The sequence below is a fragment of the Physeter macrocephalus genome, chromosome 17 (genome assembly GCF_002837175.3).
Source record: "Physeter macrocephalus isolate SW-GA chromosome 17, ASM283717v5, whole genome shotgun sequence".
Lineage (NCBI taxonomy): Eukaryota > Metazoa > Chordata > Mammalia > Artiodactyla > Physeteridae > Physeter > Physeter macrocephalus.
In genome coordinates this window covers 43,420,331-43,444,456 of record NC_041230.1, presented here as the reverse complement: position 1 = coordinate 43,444,456, position 24,126 = coordinate 43,420,331, and the positions used below count along the sequence as shown (strand labels likewise).

The 24,126-nt window shown below is 39.8% G+C and overlaps 1 protein-coding gene across 2 annotated transcripts in view; it reads left to right on the top strand.

The window, feature by feature from the left end:
* GLG1 (golgi glycoprotein 1) overlaps positions 1–24,126 on the top strand; it is a 161,119-nt gene that overhangs the window by 81,404 nt on the left and 55,589 nt on the right. For both annotated transcript variants that reach the window (XM_007102258.4, XM_007102257.4), the window contains exon 2: positions 11,788–11,820. In XM_007102258.4, the coding sequence (XP_007102320.2) occupies positions 11,788–11,820 (33 nt within the window). The remainder of the gene's footprint in view (positions 1–11,787; positions 11,821–24,126) is intronic.

Below are 24,126 nucleotides of genomic sequence, written 5' to 3'. Positions count from 1 at the left end.
CACGCAGCAATGAAGACCCAATGCAGCCAAAAATAAATAAATAAATAAATTTATTAAAAAATTAATTCTGACTAAGCCAGAATAAGGCACTAAGAGGAACTTAGTTATGAATCTGACTGAGGGTTAATATTCAGTTTACACTTGCTCAGGGAAAGTTTACCCAGACTAAACGACTGAGTTTATCTAATCATTACCAACTATGTTATTTTCAGTGTGCTTTTTTGGTGGGCAAGAGTGAAGTGGTTTGGGCCAAGTTAATAAATGAATTGCTCATATGATTGGGAGTTTACAGGGTTCTTAATGTATAAACTCCCAGAAGAAGATTTTACTTACTACTGTAGCAGAATGTTTCTAATCAGAAGGCATCGGGCTGTTGCCCAGCCTTCAGACTTTTTTTTTTTTTTTTTTTTTTTTTTTTTTGTGGTACGCGGGCCTCTCACTGTTGTGGCCTCTCCCGTTGCGGAGCACAGGCTCCGGACGCTCAGCGGCCATGGCTCACAGACCCAGCCGCTCGGCGGCATGTGGGATCTTCCCGGACCGGGGCACGAACCCGTGTCCCCTGCATCGGCAGGCGGATTCTCAACCACTGCGCCACCAGGGAAGCCCTAGCCTTCAGATTTTTGCAAGGCCGTGAAAGCACCAATGCTACTGATTTTTTTGTTTTGGTTTGGTTTTTTGTTTTCTCTTAGTGATTAGTAAACAGAGTCTATTGCCACTTAATTTAGTATCAGGTGTGATCTGGTGGGTTGGTGGGTAGTTCAACTTCAATGGATGTGACTATAGAATGTTTCATATTTTAGACACAGTCTAATTCCCAAGATTTCTGTTTCAGAAACTGGGACAACTTCCAAGTTAGTTTTGTGAATCCTTTAATTTCTCCTGCCAGACTCATTAACTCAGCCTGTTCACCTTTGGGGAAATCGTAGTTCCAGACTTGTACTCTTTGTAAAAATCATCCTCTTAAGTGAATGTGGTGGTTGAATTAATTGAGAACATTCAGACTCAAGCTTTTCAGCAGTATATTCTGAAACCTGTTTGTTGTGACTTTGACCAGCAGAGAATGATTAAGATGAAGTAGTAGGAAACCATAATCATAATACAAAAATTACCTGCATTAAAAGATGTGGAATTCAACAAATACTCTATTTTTGTGTTCCACATCTCAGCTTTTATAGACTCAGAAAGCTGGAAAGAATCTTGACCATCTTAGACCAGTGTTTCTTTTTTTTTTTTTAAACCATAGTGTGCATTTATTTTTAAAAATCCAAATATAAGTGGACCCATGCAGTTCAAACCCATGTTGTTCAAGGGTCAACTGTACTTCAGTGCATTGTTGGCTTTGAGTATTATTCTGAAGACTGCCATAGTATTGTCTTGAAGGCTGTCCAGTGTTCTTTTTTTTTAACTTTTTATTTTATATTGGAGTATAGTTGATTAACAATGTTATGTTAGTTTCAGGTATACAGCAAAGTGATTCAGTTATACGTATACATGTACCTATGCTTTTTCAAAGTCTTTTCCCATTTATGTTGTTACATAATATTGAGCAGAGTTCCCTGTGCTATACAAGAGGTCCTTGTTAGTTATCCATTTTTTAATTTTTATTTTTACTTATTTATTTATGGCTGGGATGGGTCTTTGTTGCTGCATGCGGGCTTTCTCTAGTTGCAGCGAGTGGGGGCTACTCTTCCTTGTGGTGTGCGGGCTTCTCATTGCGGTGGTTTCTCTTGTTGCGGAGCACGGGCTCTAGGTGTACGGGCTTCGGTAGTTGTAGCACGCGGGCTTCAGTAGTTGTGGCTTGCAGGCTCTAGAGCACAGGCTCTGGACGTGCAGGCTCACCGGCCATGGCTTATGAGCTTAGCCGCTCTGCGGCATGTGGGATCTTCCCAGACTGAGGCACGAACCCATGTCCCCTGCATCGACAGGCGGACTCTCACCCACTGCGCCACCAGGGAAGCCCTGTTTGTTTTTTTGATATTGAGCAGCATGAGCTGCTTGTATATTTTGGAGATTAATCCTTTGTCAGTTGCTTCATTTGCAAATATTTTCTCCCATTCTGAGGGTTCTCTTTTCGTCTTTTTTATGGTTTCCTTTGCTGTGCAAAAGCTTTTAAGTTTCATTAGGTCCCATTTGTTTGTGACTGTATGTGTGTGGGTTTATCTCTGGCCTTTTTATCCTGTTCCATTGATCTATCTATCTGTTTTTGTGCCAGTACCATATTGTCTTGATTACTATAGCTTTGTGGTATAGTCTGAAGTCAGGGAGCCTGGTTCCCCCAACTCTGTCTTTTTGTTGCAATGGTAAATGGGAGTGTTTCCTTAATTTCTCTTTCAGATTTTTCATCATTAGTGTATAGGAATGCAAGAGATTTCGGTGCATTAATTTTGTATCCTGCTACTTTACTAAATTCATTAATTAGCTCTAGAAGTTTTCTGATAGAGTCTTTAGGATTCTCTATGTATAGTATCATGTCATCTGCAAACAGTGACAGCTTTACTTCTTCTTTTCTGATTTGGATTCCTTTTATTTCTTTTTGTTCTCTGATTGCTGTGGCTAAAACTTTCAAAACTATGTTGAATAATAGTGGTGAGAGTGGGCATCCTTGTCTTGTTCCTGATCTTAGTGGAAATGATTTCAGTTTTTCACCATTGAAAACGATGTTGGCTGTGGGTTTGTCATATATGGCGTTTATTATGTTGTAGTAAGTTCCCTCTATGCCTACTTTCTGGAGGGTTTTTATCATAAATGGGTGTTGAATTTTGTCAAAAGCTTTTTCTGCATCTATTGAGATGATCATGTGGTTTTTCTCCTTCAATTTGTTAATATGGTGTATCACATTGATTGATTTGCGTATATTGAAGAATCCTTGCATTCCTGGGATAAATCCCACTTGATCATAGTGTATGATCCTTTTTAAAAAAATTTTTTTTTAATTTATTTTTTTATATTTTATTTATTTATTATTGTCTGCGTTGGGTCTTTGTTGCTGTGCACAGGCTCTCTCTAGGTGCTGTGAGCGGGAGCTACTCTTTGTTGCGGTGCACGTGCCTCTCACTATGGTGGCTTCTCCTGTTGCAGAGCATGGGCTCCAGGTGCGCGGGCCTCAGCAGCAGTGGCACACGGGCTCAGCACTTGTGGCTCGTGGGCTCCAGAGCGCAAGCCCAGTAGTTGTGGCACATGGGCCCAGTTGCTCCATGGCGTGTGGGATCCTCCCGAGCCAGGGACTGAACCTGTATCCCCTGCATTGGCGGGTAGATTCCTAACCATTGAGCCACCAGGGAAGTCCCTGTATGATCCTTTTAATGTGCTGTTGGATTCTGTTTCCTAGTATTTTGTTGAGGATTTTTGCATCTATGTTCATCAGTGATATTGGCCTGTAGTTTTCTTTCTTTGTGATATCTTTGTCTGGTTTTGGTATCAGGGTGATGGTGGCCTCGTAGAATGAGTTTGGGAGTGTTCCTCCCTCTGCTATATTTTGGAAGAGTTTGAGAAGGATAGGTGTTAGCTCTTCTCTAAATGTTTGATAGAATTTGCCTGTGAAGCCATCTGGTCCTGGGCTTTTGTTTGTTGGAAGATTTTTAATCACAGTTTCAATATCGGTCCTTGTAATTGGTCTGTTTATATTTTCTATTTCTTCCTGTTTCAGTGTCGGAAGGTTGTGCTTTTCTAAGAATTTGTCCATTTCGTCCACGTTGTCCATTTTATTGGCATATAGTTGCTTGCAGTAATCTCTCAGGATCCTTTGTATTTCTGCCGTGTCAGTTGTTACTTCTCCTTTTTCATTTCTAATTCTGTTGATTTGAGTCTTCCTTTTTTTCTTGATGAGTCTGGCTAATGGTTTATCAATTTTGTTTATCTTCTCAAAGAACCAGGTTTTAGTTTCATTGATCTTTGCTGTTGTTTCCTTTTATTTCTGATCTGATCTTTATGATTTCTTTCCTTTTGCCAACTTTGGGTTTTTTTCTGTTGTTGTTGTTCTTTCTCTAATTGCTTTAGGTGTAAGGTTAGGTTGTTTATTTGAGATTCTTCTTGTTTCTTGAGGTAGGATTGTATTGCTGTAAACTTCCCTCTTAGAACTGCTTTTGCTGCATCCCATAGGTTTTTGGGTCGTCATGTTTTCATTGTCATTTGTTTCTAGGTATTTACTGATTTCCTCTTTGATTTCTTCAGTGATCTCTTGGTTATTAAGTAGTGTATTGTTTAGCCTCCATGTGTTTGTATTTTTTACCGAGTTTTTCCTGTAATTGATATCTAGTCTTATAGCATTGTGCTCGGAACAGATACTTGATACGATTTCAATTTTCTTAAATTTGCCAAGGCTTGATTTGTGACCCAAGATATGATCTATCCTGGAGAGTGTTCCATGAGCACTTGAGAAGAAATTGTATTCTGTTGTTTTTGGATGGAATGTGCTATAAATATCAATTAAGTCCATCTTGTTTAATGTGTCATTTAAAGCTTGTGTTTCCTTATTTATTTTCGTTTTGGATGATCTGTCCATTGGTGAAAGTGGGGTGTCCCCCCTTAAAGTCCCCTACTATTATTTTGTTACTGTCCATTTCCCCTTTTATGGCTGTTAGCATTTGCCTTACGTATTGAGGTGCTCCTGTGTTGGGTGCATAAATATTTATAATTGTTATTTCTTCTTGTTGGATTGATCCCTTGATCATTATGTAGTGTCCTTCTTTGTCTCTTGTAATAGTCTTTATTTTAAAGTCTATTTTGTCTGATATGAGAATTGCTACTCCAGTTTTCTTTTTTTTTTTTTTTTTGCTGTACGCGGCCCTCTCACTGCTGTGGCCTCCCCCGCTGCAGAGCAGTCTCCGGACGCGCAGGCCCGGCGGCCATGGCTCACGGGCCCAGCCACTCCGCGGCACGTGGGATCCTCCCGGACCGGGGCACGAACCCGTGTCCCCTGCATCGGCAGGCGGACTCTCAACCACTGCGCCACCAGGGAAGCCCTCCAGCTTTCTTTTGATTTCCATTTGCATGGAATCTTTTTCCATCCCCTCACTTTCAGCCTGTATGTGTCCCTAGGTCTGAAGTGGTGTCTTGTTTTTTCTTTGTATTTAATTTTTAAAATATATTTATCTTATTTATTTATTTTTGGCTGTGTTGGGTCTTCGTTGCTGCACGCGGGCTTTCTCTATTTGCGGTGAGCGGGGGCTACTCTTCGTTGCAGTGCACGGGCTTCTCGTTGCAGTGGCCTCTCTTGTTGCCGAACTCGGGCTCTAGGCATGCGGGCTTCAGTAGTTGTGGCCCGTGGGCTCTAGAGTGCAGGCTCAGTAGTTGTGGCATATGGGCTTAGTTGCTTTGCGTCATGTTGGATCTTCCCAGACCAGGGCTTGAACCCATGTCCCCTGCATTGACAGGCGGATTCTTAACCACTGAGCCACCAGGGAAGCCTGTTGTATTTAATTTTTGATAGTTTGATTAATATGTGTCTCTGCATGTTTCTCTTTGGGTTTATCCTGTATGGTAGTCCCTGTGCTTCCTGGACTTCACTATTTCCTTTCCCATGTTAAGGAAGTTTTCAACTATAATCTCTTCAAATATTTTCTCAGACCCTTTCTTTTTCTTGTCTACTTCTGGGACCCCTATAATTCGAATGTTGGTGCATTTAATGTTGTCCCAGAGGTCTCTGAGGCTGTCCTCAATTCTTTTCATTCTTTTTTCTTTATTCTGCTCCCTGGCAGTTATTTCCACCATTTTATCTTCCAGCTTACTTATCTGTCCTTCTGCCTCATTTATTCTGCTATTGATTCCTTCTAGAGTATTTTTAATTTCAGTAATTGTGTTGTTCATCACTGTTTGTTTGCTCTTTAGTTCTTCCAGATCCTTGTTAAATGTTTCTTGTATTTTCTCCATTCTGTTTCCGAGATTTTGGATCATCTTTACTATCATTACTCTGCATTCTTTTTCAGGTAGGTTACCTAGTTCGTCTTCATTTATTTGGTCTTGTAGGTTTTTACCTTGCTCCTTCGTCTGTAACATATTTTTTTGTCATTTCATTTTTTTTTTTTTGATGGGTGGTGCTGTAGTCCTGTCTTCTTGGTTGTTTGGCCTGAGATGTCCAGCATTGCAGTTTGCAGGCAGTTAGATAGAGCTGGATCTCGGTGCTGAGATGAGGACCTCCCGGAGGCCTCACTCCAGTTGATATCCCCTGGGGTCTGAGGTTCTCTCTTAGTCCAGTGGTTTGGACTCGGGGCTCCCACCACAGGAGCTCACGCACGACCTCTGGCCTGGGAACCAAGATCCCGCAAGTTTCGTGGCGTGGTGAAAGAAAAAAAAAAAAACGAAGAAAGAAAGAAAAAAAAGAGCTGTACAATATCAAAGAATAAGATACAAAATAAAATTAGAAAGATAAAAAATATATTAGGAAAAATAAAACTATAACTGAAACAACTGCAGTAAGGTAAAATAAAACCACAGCAGAAAAAAGAAAAGAAAGAGGGGAGCGCAACAAGCCAAAAGGAGAGAGCACTAACAAAGTATAAAAAATAAAATAAAATTAGAAAAATAAAAGATTTATTAGGAGTTTAGGAGCAGGTGGAACTTAGGCAGGGGTGGGGTTTTGGGTGGGGCGGGACCTAGGCAGGTGGGGGGGTGATGTTTGAGCGTGGGGTGGGGCCTAGGCTGGGGCCTAGGCGGGCACGTTCAAGCGTGGGGTGGGGCCTCTGCTTAGAACCTGGGGAAGGGGAGAGGCAGCACATCCAAAGGAGGTCGTCTGGAGTGTGGGGTTCCAGAGTTTGGAGGTAGGGCCCTGAGTGAGGGTGTGTGGGTGGGGTTTAGGCCCAGCTCGTTGGAAGGGGTCTCCCAGTGTAGAGGTGGCGCCCTGGGTGGGGGTGTAGGGGCAGGGCTTGGGCTCTGTGCGCAGGAGGGAGGCTCCAAGGACAGAGGATTAGGCCCGGGAGCCCAACAGTCTTCCCGGGGCCTAAGTGGACAGGGAACGCATTGGCCACGTTCCCTTCCGTTCTTCCGCACCCCTCCCCCACCTCCTCTCCCAGGTTCTCCCCCCCTAACGGGGGTGGGTACCGCTTGGTGTAGGAACTCATCACCTCCCCCAGCCACCCCTCAGGGGTGCCGGTCCTGGAGGTCTGGCCTTTACTTTTGCTCCGCCTTGCCTTCCTCCCACTCCCTCAGGACCTGTGCAGCTGGAGGGGGCCTCTGTGGGCAGAGGATCAGGCCTGGGTTCTCAGCAGGCTCCCAGGGGCCCAAGTGGGCATGTTAAACCTGGCCACACTCCCTTTTGATCCTCTGCCCTCCCAGTGGTTCCCCAATTTCCCCCTTCGGGCGTGGGATCCCTTCCCCTCCCACAGCCACCCCTCGGGGCGCCAGTCCCATCTCGCCTCCGCTTCTCCTCCCCCTTCACTACCCCCTCACCCCACGTCCTACCCAGTCACTAGGGGTTCCTCCCATCCCCTTAGGTGTCCGTGGTCCCCCACCAGTGCCTGGTAGGTGCCCTAGTTGTGTGGAGACGTGAATTCTGCGTCCCCCTACTACGCCATCTTGACTCCGCCCCTGTTTGTTTGTTTGTAATTGGCATGGCATGTGGGATCTTAGTCCCCTAACCAGGGATCGAACCCATGCCCCCTGCATTGGGAGCTCAGAGTCTTAACCTCTGGACCCCACGAAGTCCCTGTCTACCTTTCTTTTTCTTGTACCTCCCAAAGGCCCCCCATCATTGTGCTCACCCTGACCTACTGGCTCTTTTTCGGGAGTATCAAGGTGAAAGCATCACAATAAGCATGGTTGTCATTTACTATCATTAGGTAAATTCCAGTTTTGTTGTCTCCTAGCAATGTACCTTTGGTTACATGACTTGGTTTCTCTGTATTTCAATATCTTTATCTGTAAATTGGATCCAATACCATTTTTCTTGCAGTCCGTCATGTTGTAGGAAATAAATGTAGCACCTAGCTCAATTGGTTGACAACTTCTGCTGTTTTCTGCTACACGCATCAGATTCTTTATTGGAGTCAGGCAGGTGTCTCCAAGTACTCAGGGCTTGTCTCTCCTATAGTGCTATTGCTGCATCATTCATTCAGCATTAACTGAGTTCCTTCTCTATTTTAGTCACTGCTGTGTTTGGTTGGGGGGATGCTTCACATTTTCTTCTTTTTCTCTTTCCTCTATTCATAATCATTTCTTTTTTGATATTAATATATGTAACTTCAGCAGTCTCTTTTCCAAAATTTGATCATTAATTTAACGGAAAGTTATTTGTGAGGCTTTTCATAAATTTTTCTCCTCCCAGTTTTCCATTGTTAAGAGGACAATTATTTTAATTCCAAAGAGGAAACACTTGATGTAAGAGTCTTTTCAAAGTCCAAATTTCTATCTCCAGAGTAATAGAGAGCAGCTAATAATGTGGCAAAGCTTAGCTTCTAATTTACTGCTTCCACAGCTAGGAACCTTCACTTTGCCTCTGATTTGAAGGGGTAGGTAGGGGGGTAGGACTCCTAAACTGGTGAGAAGAAAGGTTTCAACTCTCAGTTTTCTATCTTGATCATGTTCTTCTTATCATTTGAAAAAATTATTAAGCATACTCTAGTAGATATATATTCATAAAATATTAATTATTCTAACATATATTATAAAAACATTAAAGTATAAATTAAAACATGAACTTTTCAAAAAAGAGAGGTACCATTATTTTCTTCCTGAGCCCCAGGGGATCATCTAACTTGCATCCCCTTTGGAAATCATTCTTCTGTCTAAACCTTCAGGCCTAGCTCAAGTCCCTGCTCTTGCTTACTTGCTTGACTTCACCATTTTATTTCTATAACTGGATTGTAAACTACCTGAGGTTAGGGACAGTTTGTGTCTTACCTTTCTTCTGTATCCCACAACAATGCCTAGCACAGTTTTGGGTACTTCATAATTGTTCAGTATTTACTTGTTGATTGATTTCTTTGGATCATTTCAGAGTAGTATTTCACTGATTGTTAATAAAAGGAAAAAACCCTCAGCCTTTTTTTACCTTAGTAGTTCTGGTGTTAGTCCTCATACTATTCGTATTCTAAGATTAAGGATCATCAAGCCTATCTGCATTTACAGATTTGCAGAAATAGATGTGTCTGATGTAGTGACTTGATTGGGACCTCATGGCCATGGTGTAGGCTCAGAACCAGACCTGTGTCAGCACCCGTGTTTGTTTTTGTTCCTTGAAATGTCTGTCTTTTAGTTTCTTATCAAATGGCTGAGTGCCAAACCATAGCATTTTCTCTTTATACTTTCTCTAAAGTTAGTTTGTGCTGGCATTATTCATGTTCCCACTGTTTGGGTATACTACTTTATATTTTATATTCTGCAAGCTCTGAACCACTACTTTGTCCTTTGATTCTAAAGGCTCTTTTAAATTTATAAGAGTAATTATTCGTAATTACACTTAGAAATTCTTTATAGCTGTTCAGTTCAGTGAATCTCAGTGGCTTAACATCATAACCTTGTCTTCTCTTTGTGGATAGAAAAACTAAATCTAGAAAGAAAAAAAATAAGCCAGTTTATTGTCAATTGCAAATTGATACAGCGAGAGAGATGAAAACCAAACACTGACCTCCACATTTGCAGTTCACTTATGTCTCTGTGGACTGTGTCATTCCTTCATAAAAGGTGCAGTATTCTGTACTTACTAATATAATTCACTAAATTAAACCATTGCAGTTACCAATTACAACTTAAAGGTTTTGATATTTTTCTTATTTCTTTTGCCTGATGGGCTTATTAGTCATTTTTTTCTTCATTACAAACACCCTCAAAATTTCAAGGGCTTATAATGACAAATATTTATTCTTCTCGCTCATGGCTGCGCAGGTCAGTTGAGGTGGCTGTGCTCTGGGCTACGGGTTAGGTTTAGGTCTGCTCCACGTGTCTCTCCTTTTCCTTGTACTAGCAGCTCTCTGTACATGTTGTTCGCATCGGGAATGTCAGGAGTGCGCGAGTACAAGCCAAACCGCCCAAGCACATTTAAAGCCTCTTCTCATATTATGCCTGCTAAAATCCCATTGGCCAGAGCAAGTCAGTGGCCTAACCTAACGTCAGTGGAGCAGGGTATATACTCATTCCACAGCAGGAGGCTATGCAGAGTTACAGGGCAAAGGATCTGGATATCAAATCCTATTAAAGAAGAGTAGAAAACTGGGGGAAATAATCCATTCTATCCCTGTAGGAAAGTAAGATGTTAAAGCAATCATTAATTTGCTGATATAAGTCCTAGGGACTGTAGACGTGGCAATGCTTTTTTTCCATGGGTAACTTAAATCTTCTTTGACTACTTTACTCTGAAAATTCTCCAATGCTCTGAATTTCTTTCAAGAATGCCCCTTTAATCCAAAGTTATCATTTAATAGAAATGAACACAAGTAGAGATGCTAATGGTATTAATTGCCATCTGTGCTTTGAGAAAGAGCTAGAATTACTGATTGATTGGAAAAAATTGAAAGGATAGATTAAAAGGGGATAAGGTAGAAAACTGCCTATACAAAATAAAGTATTCTTGCAAATAAACTGTTAAGGGCTATAAGTTAAGCACTTGGAATTTCAGTGAAGGGAACAGAGTTAAGCTAGATTAACTCATAGTATGGAGGCTGATTTCTGAGATTTAGAAAGACACCTCAGAAAGACATTAAAATATCTATTCTTAGTTAGACAAGGAAGGAGAAAGTTCAGAAGTGGTGTGTTATAATCTCACGATTGCCTAGCAATCTAATTAAAGTCAATTTTAATATAATATTTTATAAGTAAGTACAAAAATGAGTTTGTACAGTAGAATTAATGCCTGCCAAATAATGTAGTGGAATGAATAGTTCCCTAGAAACCTTTTTCTTCCTAAAGTGATGCTAGGTGTGTCTGCTTAATTTGTTAATATTTACTGTTTTCTGTATTGCCTTATTTCTATCCTTGAATAGGGAGAATCTTTTTATTTTGAAAGTGGCATCTTTTACAACCTATGTCGGGAATATTTCATAGAGGGGACACAATTTACTTCGTTTGAGCAGGTTAGAGTACTATGGAATCTCAAAGGAAATAGTGCTTTATTATGGCGTGCCTTATGACAATTGTATCTCCTTTAACGGTATGAACAAGGAAATTAAAGGAGGAGTGTATGGCAAAGCTATGCAGTATAAGGCATAACCTAGTCTACTTTTTTGCCACAGAATTGAAAGTTCATTTTATCTCTGTTATATGTACCTGGCTTTATGAGCAAATGTATTCATGGGAATATATAAATAATTTGTTTTTTTAAACTTTGTATTTTTAATCATAGACCTGCAAGATTATAGACTCATAAGAAGTTACAAACATAGACGTAGAGGCCCCATGTACCCACCACCTCACTTCCCCTAATGGTGACATGTGAGACTAATTTTTAAATCGTTGTCGGACCTTTTTTGCCCTCTTTAATAAGCCTTCTTTTTTCCAGATATCTAACTTTCTTTAAAGCGAGGGCAACTGTATTGTGCCTGATCCTCTTTAGCTTTCAGAATTATGAAGTATCGTGTAAGGATCCTTCTGTCATTGTTGCTTTATGTCTTTAGTACATCCTTTTCCATTTTCCCAATTTCCATATTGTACCATTGATTGGGAAGGGACTGTGTCTCATCCTTTTCTGGTATATTTCTCCTCAGCAATCTAAAAGATGTATAAGCCCCATTTTACTCCTCATATTGAAGTATTATATTCAGGTGAATATTCAGATTTCTTGTTTTGAGTTTATTTTGGTGATGTTTGAAAACTTGAGAGGATATTTTTTTTAACATCATCTCTTCTTTTTTTTCCTTTTAGCCTGAAAATGAAATTTCTTCAGACTGCAATCATGTAAGTATGGATTTTCCGTAATTCACCTTATGTGCTTTATACATATGATGACAGATATTGGGATGCTTTTCCTGTTGTTCTGGGAAGCATAATGTTTTCTTAAATTCACTTAATCTTAACAAGAGGATGATTAACCTTATTTAAGGGCCATGGTAAATCTACAAATACTCCTCTGTTGTCGAAATCAGTAGGCTCTGCCAAATAATATTTACATACTTAAGTTTAAATTTTTCTTCAGTTACAGCTACCATATGAAATTGTTTCTTTGCATGTCAGGCTTACAATTGTAGAGTTTTGTATTTTAAAGTTGTTTCATTTAGTCATCATACACAGTCATCTACTGTGTGCCAAACACTGTGGTAGAAACTAAAGACACACAAATAAGCACCTTGAAGATAGAGACATATATTAGAGTTAGCAGATAAGAACTCCAGAGATAACTACGATTAATACATTCAGTGTCATATATATGTGTCATATGTATATTCGTAACACATACAGTGCCTATATATCTCCCCATATTATATACAGTCTGACATTAAAAGGAGAGTGACGTGAAATCAAATCTGTGCAAAAAGTACCAGGTGCTTCGGCAGAAACTTGTAAGAGTACAGTGGGGACCCAAGGGTGAATTTTGCCCGGTTGGGTTGATGTCAGGAAACACTTAACAGTGGAGATGATACTTGAGTTGTGTCTTAAAAGAGGAGTAGTTATATATCTGAAATCACTCTGTGTCCACATTATTTGATAGTTTGAATGGGAGACTGCAAGAATAGAGAAGCAGGTTGGCTGCCTAAGTTGACTACTTATTCTAAAGAAGGTCTAGATAGGTCAGAGATTTAAAGTAAAAATAAAACCACAAGAGTAGTAGAAGAAAACAGGAACAGAGGGTAGGGTTTTTAAAACATGATACAACCTCAAAAAATATTTAAAGAAAAAAAAAGATTTATAAATCTGATTGCATTAAAAACTCAGAAAAGGGGACTCCCCTGGTGGTAAAGACTTCACCTTCCAATGCGGGGGGTGCAGGTTCAATCCCTGGTTGGGAGCTAAGATCCCACATGCCTCGTGGCCAAAAAAACCAAAGCATAAAACATAAAACAGAGCAATATTGTAACGAATTCAATAACGACTTTAAAAATGGTCCACATCAAAAAAAAAAAAATCTTTAAAAAAAACTCAAAAAAGAGATTTGAGGGTTTTTTCTCAAAAATGTTATGTAAATTATGAAAAAATATTTGCAGTGCAGATGAAAAGGACTACATTCTTTAACAGAATTAGTGCTGTTAATAAACATAGAAAACAGACATAAATAGACTATTCACAGGAGAGAAAAAGATGTCCAGTAAACAACAAAAATTTCGATTCTTTCATAAAGTGTGAAAATTAAAAGAAAAATGAGTGCACTGTTTTTATCCATCTGATTAACAAATATTAAAAATTTGATAAATATACAGTATTGACAAGCATATGGAGATTTAAGCATTCTCTAGCCCACCAGTCAATGGCTACCCATTGGCCAAATCCAGACCACTGCCTGATTTTACACATTAAGTTTTATTGGAACACAGCCACACTCATTCAGTTATATACTGTAGCTGCTTTCCATGTTATAATGGCAAGGTTGAGTAGTTGCATCAGTGACTATAGTTTCCTGAAAGCCTAAAAAATTTATTTTCTGGCCCTTGCGGGAAAAGTTTGCTAAAATCTGCTCTAGCCTATGGATAGGAATATAAATAAGAAAAACTTCTTTATAAAGCAGTCAACTTAAAATGATATTTGTTATGGCATTATTATGGCATTATTTATTAAGCAAAACATTAGGAAAAAAATCCTCAAAAATCTATTAATAGACTGAATCTGACAGAGAGGAAGCCCAGAAAGAAGCTCCAAAGGGGTGGAGAAAGAAGCTGATCTCCAAAGGATATTACACCGCTGAAAATGGGAACAAATAGTATACAGAAAATGGAAGGATTGATGTCCTAATAAAGAGAGATTAGGGCACAGACACAGGAGAAGATGGACATTTACAAGTCAAGATGAGAGCCCTCAGAAGAAATTGGTACTACTGACACCTTACCTGACTTCTACCCTCCACATTCATGAGCAAATAAATTTTTGTTGTGTAAGCCACCCAGTTTATGGTATTTTGTTACAGCAGCCCTACCAAACTAATACACTTGGGTTGGGATGGAATGCATTATAATTTTTCCCATTAAAGTTTTTATTTTATTTTATTTTTATTTTTATAAATTTATTTATTTATTTATTTATGACTGTGTTGGGTCTTCCTTGCTGTGCGTGGGCTTTCTGTAGTTGCGGCAAGCAGGAGCTACTCTTCGTTGCAGCGCACGGGTTTCTCATTGCCGTGGCTTCTCTCGTTGCGGAGCACAGGCTCTAGGTGCATGGACTTCAGTAGTTGTGACACGCGGGCTCTAGAGTGCAGGCTCAGTAGTTGTGGCTCACAGGCTTAGTTGGTCCGCGGCATGTGGGATCTTCCCAGACCAGGGCTCAAACCCGTGTCCCCTGCATTGGCAGGTGGATTCTTAACCACTGTGCCACCAGGGAAGCCCTAAAGTGAATTTAAAAGTAACACTATTTAAAATAGCATATAAAGCATCAAATACATAAGAATAAATCTAACAAATCTAACAAAAGTATGTAAGACATCTCTACAGATAACTATAAAATATTATTCAGAGAAATTTGAAGACCTAAATAAATGAAGAGATATATTAATATATACTATGCTAGTGAGTTGGAAGACTCAATATTATAAAGACGTCAGCTCTCACCAAATTACAGATTCTGTACGATCCCATTTTTGTTGTTACAAAAAATAGTAAGCTGATTCTAAAATTTACATGGGAACACAGTTTTGACCAATAATAGCCAAAAGTCTTGAAGAGAACCAAGCAGAGAGAATTTCACCACCTGATTGAAGACTTAAAGTAGCAATAATTAAGGCAGTGTGGCAGAGGCACAGGAATCAACAAGTAGACCAATGAAACAGAATGAGTCCAGAAACAGACTCATATATAGATAGACACTCGATAAAAAAATCTTAATCCTTACTGTACACCATTCACAGGAATCTATTCTAGATGCATTATAGATCTAAAGGTGAAAATTGTAATAATAAAACTTCTAGAAGATAACATAGAGACTATGTGGGATAAGCAAAGGTTTAATAAATGGGAAACAAAAAGCAGTAAGCAAAAGCAAAAGATTGATAAATCAGATTATATTAAAGTTTGTTTCATTAAATATAGTATTAAGAGTGAAAAGGCAGGCCATAGAGAAGGAAAAAATATTTTAATCCTTATCTGACAGCATGTGCAGAATATATGAAGAATTCTTACAAAGCAATAAAGAAAAGACAACAGGGCTTCCCGGGTGGCGCAGTGGTTAAGAATCCGCCTGCCAGCGCAGGGGGACACGGGTTCGAGCCCTGGTCCGGGAAGATCCCACATGCTGCAGAGCAGCTGGGCCCGTGTGCCGCAACTGCTGAGCCTGCTTTCTAGAGCCCGTGAGCCACAACTACTGAGCCTGCGTGTCTGGAGCCCATGCTCCACGGCAGGAGGGGCCACCACAGTGAGAGGGCTGTCCACCCCAGCGAGGAGTGGCCCCTGCTCGCCACAACTGGAGAAGGCCTGCTTACAGTAATGAAGACCCAAGGTAGCCAAAAATAAAAGATAATAAATAAAATAAATATTAAAAAGTCTTAACTATTAAAAAAAAGAAAAGAATCCCCCTGTCAATGCAGGGGACACGGGTTTGAGCCCTGGTCTGGGAAGATCCCACATGCTGTGGAGCAACTAAGCCTGTGCGCCACAGCTACTGAGCTTGTGCTCTAGAGCCTGCGAGCCACAACTACTGAAGCCCGCACACCTAGAGCCCGTACTCCGCAACAAGAGAAGCCACTGCAGTGAGAAGACCGCACACCGCAACAAAGAGTAGCCTCTGCTCACCGCAACTAGAGAAAGCCCGTGCGCAACAACAAAGACCCAACGCAGCCAAAAATAAAATAGATAAAATAAATTTTAAAAAAAGAAAGAAAAAAAAGACAACAGAATAGAAATATGGAGAAGATAAATTTAATCAAGGAGGTGAAAGATGACCTGTATATTGAAAACTACAAGACATTACTGAAAGAAACTGAAGAAGACGTAAATAAATCAAAAGATAGTCCATGCTCATGGGTTGGTAGAATTAGTATTGTTAAAATGTTCATACTACTCAAAGCAATATACAGATTCTGTGCAATTCCTATGAAAATTCCAATGACATTTTTCACAGAAATAGAACAAACAATCCTAAAATTTGTTTGGAACCATAAAAGACCCCAGATAGCCAAAGCAATTGTGAGAAAGAAGAACGAAGCTGAAGGCATCACACGCCCTGATTTCAAACTATATTACAAAGCTATAGTAATTAAAACAATATGGTATTGGCATAAAAATAGACACATAGATCAGTGGAACAGAATATAGATCCCAGAAATAAACCCATGCATATATGTCAGTGAGTTTACAGCAAAGGAGCCAAGAATATGTAGTGGGGAAAAGAACAGTCTCTTCAGTAAATGGTATTGAGAAAAGTAGACCACTGCCTTACACCAGACACAAAAATTAACTCAAGACCTGAGACCATAAAACTCCTCAAAAAAAAGAGGCGGTAAGCTCTTTCACATAGGTCTTGGTGATGGTTTTTTGAATGTGACACCAAAAGCAAAAGCAAAAATAAGGTGAGGCTATATCAGACTAAAAAGCTTCTGCACAGCAAAGGAAACCACCAAGAAAATGAAAAGGCAACCTACTGAATGGGAGAAAATATTTGCAAATCAAATATCAGATAAGGGGCTTACATCCAAAATGTATAAAGAACTCATACAACTCAATAGCAAAAACAAACAAACAAAAAAACCCAATTAAAGAATGAACAGAAGATTTGTATAAACACTTTTCCAAAAAAGACATACAGATGGCCAATAGGTACATGAAAAGATAATCATCAGAGAAACCAAATCATGAGATGTCACCACAAAACCGTTAGAACGGCTATCATCAAAAGGACTAGAACTAACAAGTATTGGTGAGGAGGTGGAGAAAAGGGAACGTTTGTGTACTATTGGTGGGAATGCAAATTGGTACAGCCACTGCAGTGTGGAGGTTCCTCAAAAAGTTAAAAATAGAACTACCATGTGATCTGCTTCTGGGTATTTATCAGAAGATAATGAAAACACTAACTCAAAAAGGTATGTGCACCCTCATGTTCATTGCAGCATTATTTACAATAGCCAAGATATGGAAACAATATAAGTGTTAAATGGTTAAGAAAATGTGTGTATACATATACATACATACACACACACAGTGGAACATTATTCAGCCATAAAAGGAAGGAAATCTTGCCACTTGAAACAACATGTATGGACCTCGAGGGCATTATGCTATTGAAATAAGTCAGACAAAGATATATACTATACGATCTTTCTTTTATGTGGAATCTTAAAAATAAAGCAAAAAAAAACAAAAAAAAACAGCACCAAGCTCATAGATACAGAGAACAGATTGGTGGCTGCCAGAGGTGGGAGAAATGGGTGAGCTGGTTTTTGTTGTTGTTTTAGTTTAAATAAATTGAATTTTTAAAAAATAGACATTGTTCCTTAAGATACAATATAACTACTGGATGGACAAATGTAAGATAAGCCCTTAATTAGAAAAAAAAAAAGAAAGAAAAGAAAGAAAAGAAAAATGGGTAAGATACTTGAACATCCATGTCTTAAAGATGATACTTGAATGATCTACAAATAAATGGAAAGGTGCTTATCCTCATTAATAATCAGGGAAATGGAAGTTAAAACCTGAGTGAGATACTAGTATCTACATTCACCATTAGAATTGCTAAAATTCGAAAGACCAACAGTGTTAATATCAAGCATTACTGTGAATATAAAATAAGGGAGCTTTCGTGATCACTTCAGCAGCACATATAATAGAATAAGGGAGTTTTCAAATACTGATGGTGATAATGTAAATTAGTGTAACTACTTTGAAAGCTGTTGGGTATTACTTCCTAAAGCGGAACTGAGGCATAGTATATAATACAGCCTTTTCACTTCCAGATACTTACCCCACAGAAATGCTTATGTATCTGTCTACTCACGTAAGGAACATTTATAGCAGCTCATAATAGCCCTGTGAGTAAACGGTTAACAAAACCTTTCTTTCCCCTTCAGGAGAATTTCAATCCTGTTAACTATGTAGCTCAGTTCCCTGGTGACCTAATAAGGGTAAAATACCAACTAAGGTTCAAGGCAGTATTACTTACGATAAAAATGACCCTGATTGGTAAATTCTATATGGATTGGGGAGAACTATAAATGAAGTATAAATACTCATTAGGGGTGCCATACTATAGGTTTCCCTGAATGTGGTGACTCTTGTACCTGGGTGTGTGTGTTCCTTGCAGGGATCCTGGAAACTATGCCCAGAGGGCTGTTTCAAGAGATAATGGCTCGAATGGGGCTTGAGGTTTCTAAGCCAAAACGACCTCTTCCAGTGCCTCTTGGGAGTGTTGTCTTTTCACACCTGAGCTGTCATCTGGAGAGAAGATACCGCCAGATGGCTACATAGACTGTTGCCATGACTCCCATTGGAGAGGAACAATTGATGCTGCCCTGCTGACTGACAATTTGTGGTTCCTGTCTTTTATCCAGCACAGACTTTTCCACAAACTCCAGACTCCAAGTGCTGATTTCATGTTTCTACTCTGTCTCACAGTCATTTCTAGAACTGAACTCTTGATTTTCTACCTCTAAACCTCTTGTTAGTCTTCCCAATCTCAGTTCTTCCCATTGCTCAAATCAAAAACCTTGATTCCTCTTGTCCTCTTATATCCCACATTCAATCTGTTAGCAGCCTTGCTGTCTGGCTGCTCCTTTTGAAATGTGTCCTGAATCTGACCATTTTCACTGCTACCCCTTGTTCAAGCCATCATCAGTTCTCTTTTGTGCTTCTTTAATAGCCTCCTAAGTAGTCTCCCTTCTTCTGCCCTTGTCCCCCTACAGTCTGTACTCCATGCTACAGCCTGAATGATTCCTCTAACAGATCATATTACGTCTCTGCCCAAAACCCCAGAAGCTTTTTTCTCACTTATTAAACTCCCAGGTCCTTAACAGTGGCCTACAACACATGCAGAGAGCAGAGACCTGCTCCTTGGCCTCTTCTGCCTCTGTCCGCCTTGCTAACTCTACCGAGGCCACAAGCAGCCTCCTCGCTATCCCTCAGATGTTCACAGAATGTACCTGACTTAGGTCTTTTGCATTTGCTGTTCATCATGAAACAGTCACCTTTTCAGGATATTCATTTTCCTTGTCCCCCTCTATTAAAGCACCCCTCACCCATCACTTCAATTCTTTTATACTAGCTTAATTTTCTTTATAGCATTCAATACCTGATCTATTTATTTGCTCATTTGCATATTATCTTTCTCTTCTTCATACAGTGTAAACTACTTGAGAGCAGGGATTTTGCCCTTCTTTGCTCACATCTGTCTTGAGTGGTGCCTGGTAAATATTAGCCACTCCAAAAAAAAAAGAAAAAACTTGAATGAAAAATATGAGAAAATTTCCAAGAACTGAGGGATGAGTTTCTAGATTAAAAGTGCCCATGAGTGCCTCACACCATGGATGGAAAGATAACCCAAACCAATTTTGAGACTCCAAGAGGAATGTCTCACCTGAGAGATCACTTGAAGCATTTGAACATTTTGAGAGATTTGCTTTTCCAGTGAAGAGGCGGGGGATTAATTAGTAATGGGTATATCGAAAATAGGCTTATGAAATAAATGTTAACTATATGACAAACTAAAAATTGAAAGAAATGTAATATTCTATATGGGTCATTATATATAATTTTTTTTTTTTTTTTTGTGGTATGCGGGCCTCCCTCTGCTGCGGCCTCTCCCGTTGCGGAGCACAGGCTCCGGACGCGCAGGCTCAGCGGCCATGGCTCACGGGCCCAGCCGCTCCGCGGCATGTGGGATCCTCCCAGACCGGGGCGCGAACCCGGTTCCCCTGCATCGGCAGGCAGACGCACAACCACTGCGCCACCAGGGAAGCCCTTATATATAGTATTTTTACATAATAACATAAATACTGAGGATCTAATGACATTATGATTTAACTATATTGGGAGGATTGGGATGAGGAAGAGGGTATAAGAGTTCATTCCTTACCTTCTATAGTATAAAGCTATTTATACAGTATCTAAAACTAACAGGTCAAGAAATAGCAATTTAATAGCTTAAAAGTATGGAGGTAATTACCATAAGAAAAAGCTAAAAGAATTGTCTCTGGGTAATGGGTAGGACTTTAGAAAGGGACTTTGTGGGGGACTGCTTGTTTGTTTAGATTGACTACCTTTGACTATTTAACTAAACAGACAGCTTTGATTTAAAAAAAATTTAAGGATGAATGGAAGAGCAAGTAGATTAAATAAACTTAGACTATACTTTCAAGGAGCTTGACTGTGAAGGAAGAATTTTCCTTCATAAGTCAGACAGAGAAAGACAAATATCATATGATATTACTTATATGTAGAATCTTAAAAAAAAAAGGGTACAAATGAACTTACCTACGAGAAAGAAATAGAGTTACAGGTGTAGAAAACAAACTTCTGGTTACCAGGGGGTAAGGCAGGGGAGAGGGATAAATTGGAATATTGGGATTGACATATACACACTACTATATATAAAATAGATAATAAGGACCTACTGTACAGCACAGGGAACTCTACTCAATTCTCTGTAATGGCCTATATGGGGAAAGAATCTAAAAAAGAGTAGATATATGTATATGTATAACAGATTCACTTTGCTCTGCACCTGAAACTAACACAACACTGTAAGTCAGCTATACTCCAATAAAAATAAAAATTAAAAAAAAGAATTTTCCTTCACTCCCCACACCCAAATCTTGTCATTATCCTAAATAAAGATCTCAAATATATCCCATCTTCTCCCATCCAAAAACTCTTGCCTTTTAACTGGCCTACTAACCCCCTCAGTGTAGCCCTTCACTATACAACCAGAGTTATCTTTTGAGTTCTCTGGTTAAAATTATCCATTAGCCTCTCATTTCCTTTAAGATAAAATCCAGATTCTTTAATATCAGCTATAATACTCAGTGTAATCTAACACCCCTTCTCCCCTGATCTTTCATACCCTCAATTCCAGCCATTCTAAACTATGGTATTCCCAGAAGTTATCATTATTCTTTCTGTTCTTTCTACCCTTGCAGTCCTAGAACCCCAGTCTTCCTCAGTTCATCTGAGAAAATTCCTTCTTACTCCTGGCCCAGTATAACTTGACCACTACCAGCCTCACCTATCCCTCCTCTGCAATCACTGTGATATGTTCTTTCCTTGTATTCCCATAATATCTTCTGCATGCTTCTATTATCACATTTATCACATTGTGTTTTTATTGCTTATTTTCTTCCCAATCTGACTCTTCCATCTTTTGTTTCCTGTGGTTGAGCTTCTTGTGTACTGAGACAGCAGCTTTTTTTTTTACCTCCACCTTTCTCAACTTTGTCGCCTAACACAATACTCAGATTATAGTAGTTACTCAGTACATATTTGGGGGAGGGAGATGGGTGCACAGATGGATTCAAAGATGAGACTCTTAAATTTAAGGAAATTGAAGCTGAAATACATCATGCTAACCAATAGTATTTATTATCAAATTGCAGTTATTTTTCTTAGTTGATTATAGCCACTCAGAGGAAAGGACACTTATCAAATATGGTGTAAATAATCAGCTCTCAGTAATCAAGTGTAATGTGTGTTTATCTGTTTTCTAGAGGAAAATGTACTTGTGGCAACCTATGTTGAATTCCCTTTTTACCTATATTCCTGAAAGACAATAATAATGCATTAATAAGTCATGTTAAAAGTGAAAGACCAGAAAGTAGAGTAATGGTTGCAAAGGATGGGAGTAGGGAGGATGGGGAGTGATAGAACAGGCATGGGGTTTCTGCTGGGGTGATGAGGATGTTCTTGAATTAGAAAGTGATGATTGTTGTGCACCCTTGTGAATACAGTTGACCCTCGGACGACACAGGTTTGAACTGCACGGGTCCACTTATACACAGGTTTTTTTTCAGTAGTAAATACTGCAGTACTGCAGGAATCTGAGCATGGGGAACTGTGGATGCAGAGGGCCCCCTATAAATTATACTCAGATTTTCAACTTCGCAGAGGGTTGGTGCCCCTAATGTGGCCGTTGTTCAAGTGTCAACCATATACTAAAAAAACACTGAATTGTACACTTTAAAATCGTGAATTTTATGGTATGTGAATTATAACTGAAAAAGTGAAAAAAAGACGAGAGGTAGAATATTTAGCATTAGACAATAATATCATAGTTATCTGGGAGGAGTCCTGTTCGTAAGGAAATTTACACCTATTATCAGAACAAATAAGGTTCCAAATTAAAAGTTAAAGACATTCAAAAGATCTAAATGATTATCTGAATGGTTTTTGTCAGAAAATCTGTTTCTAGTCCAATCATAGGACATCTGAGTTTACATTAGATAAAGTAAGGAAATACTCTGTGGTTTGTATTTATTTATATTTTTGGTTTTTTATTTTTATTTTATTTTTATTTTTTTTGCGGTACGTGGGTCTCTCACTGTTGTGGCCTCTCCCGTTGTGGAGCATAGGCTCCGGACGCGCAGCCTCAGCGGCCATGGCTCACAGGCCTAGCCGCTCCGCGGCATGTGGGATCTTCCCGGACCAGACCGGGGCACGAACCCATGTCCCCTGCATCGGCAGGCAGACTCTCAACCACTGTGCCACCAGGGAAGCCCTGTATTTATTTTTTTTGACATTTGTTGCTGTTCACTCCAACTCTAAGTACCAGACAGCTTTCTTCTTTCTTGCATTTTCCCTTTCTTTCTTTCTTTCTTTTTTTTTTTTTTTTTTCTCACATGGAAAAAATGGCATTAGGTCAGCTGCAAGTCACACAATAAGGAGGACATTTTTAATCTATCTTTGGTTTGAGGTACATATAGAATCAGACTGTGTTGCTTTAATTTTAAAATATAACATTTAATTACCATGTAGTACTGACTTAGGTAGATGGTAGTAGATAGATAAATAGTAAAATGTATTTGTCCAGTTCTAACCACATCTTTTGTTTTGTTTTGTTTTGTTTTTTGCTGTACGCAGGCCTCTCACTGCTGTGGCCTCTCCTGTTGCGGAGCACAGGCTCCGGACACGCAGGCTCAGCGGCCATGGCTCATGGGCCCAGCCGCTCCGCGGCATGTGGGATCCTCCCGGACCGGGGCATGAACCCGGGTCCCTTGCATCGGCAGGCGGATTCCCATCCACCACGCCACCAGGGAAGCCCTCTAACCACATCTTTTGAATCATGAGATCTACTTCTGAGGAGCCAGGAGGCCTAAGATGCCTTCAGTTAGAACTAAGCTTCTCCTATATCTATTCTCAGTTTGGCCTTATATGTCCTATTGGTTGAACTTATCATGGTATAGATTTGTTCTTTTGTTGATATATTCAACAAATATTTATCAATGCCTATGTGTTGCTTGCACTCTTCTAGGCACTGGGCATATAGTAGTAAACAAGGCAAAAGTCCCATCCTCTTAAAACTTTCATTATAGAGGGTAGCCAGATTCTTACCCCTTTTTCTAAAAACTCACTTATTGATGATAGTTGGGCAATTAGAGTTTTTTTTTACTGCTTTGCTTTGTTTTTGAGGAGGAAGGAGAAGAAATCCTACTCATCCTTTATATTTTATTTCTTCACAAAATCTTCCTCAGCACTCTTATGTGGAATTTACTGCCTGTTCCTGTGTTGTTCCTAATGCACTTTATATTAGCTTCTGTTCTACTTCTAAAAAGCAAATCTGGTCATGTCACTCCCTTATTTCCCTTTTAGTGACTCCCCATTACTCTTGGGTTAAAGTTCAGACATGAGTTACAAGGGCTTTATGATCTGGTCCTGGCCTGTGTCTCCAGAGCCAATCCTCCATTGGACTTTCAGTTCATCGAACATGCCCTGCTTCCCATTCCAGTGAGCTTCCAGGCATGCTACTTTATTTACTTAAAACAGTCTTCTTGGGCTTCCCTGGTGGCGCAGTGGTTGAACGTCCACCTGCTGATGCAGGGGACACAGGTTCGTGCCCCGGTCTGGAAGATCCCACATGCCGCGGAGCGGCTAGGCCCGTGAGCCATGGCCGCTGAGCCTGAGCGTCCGGAGCCTGTGCTCCGCAATGGGA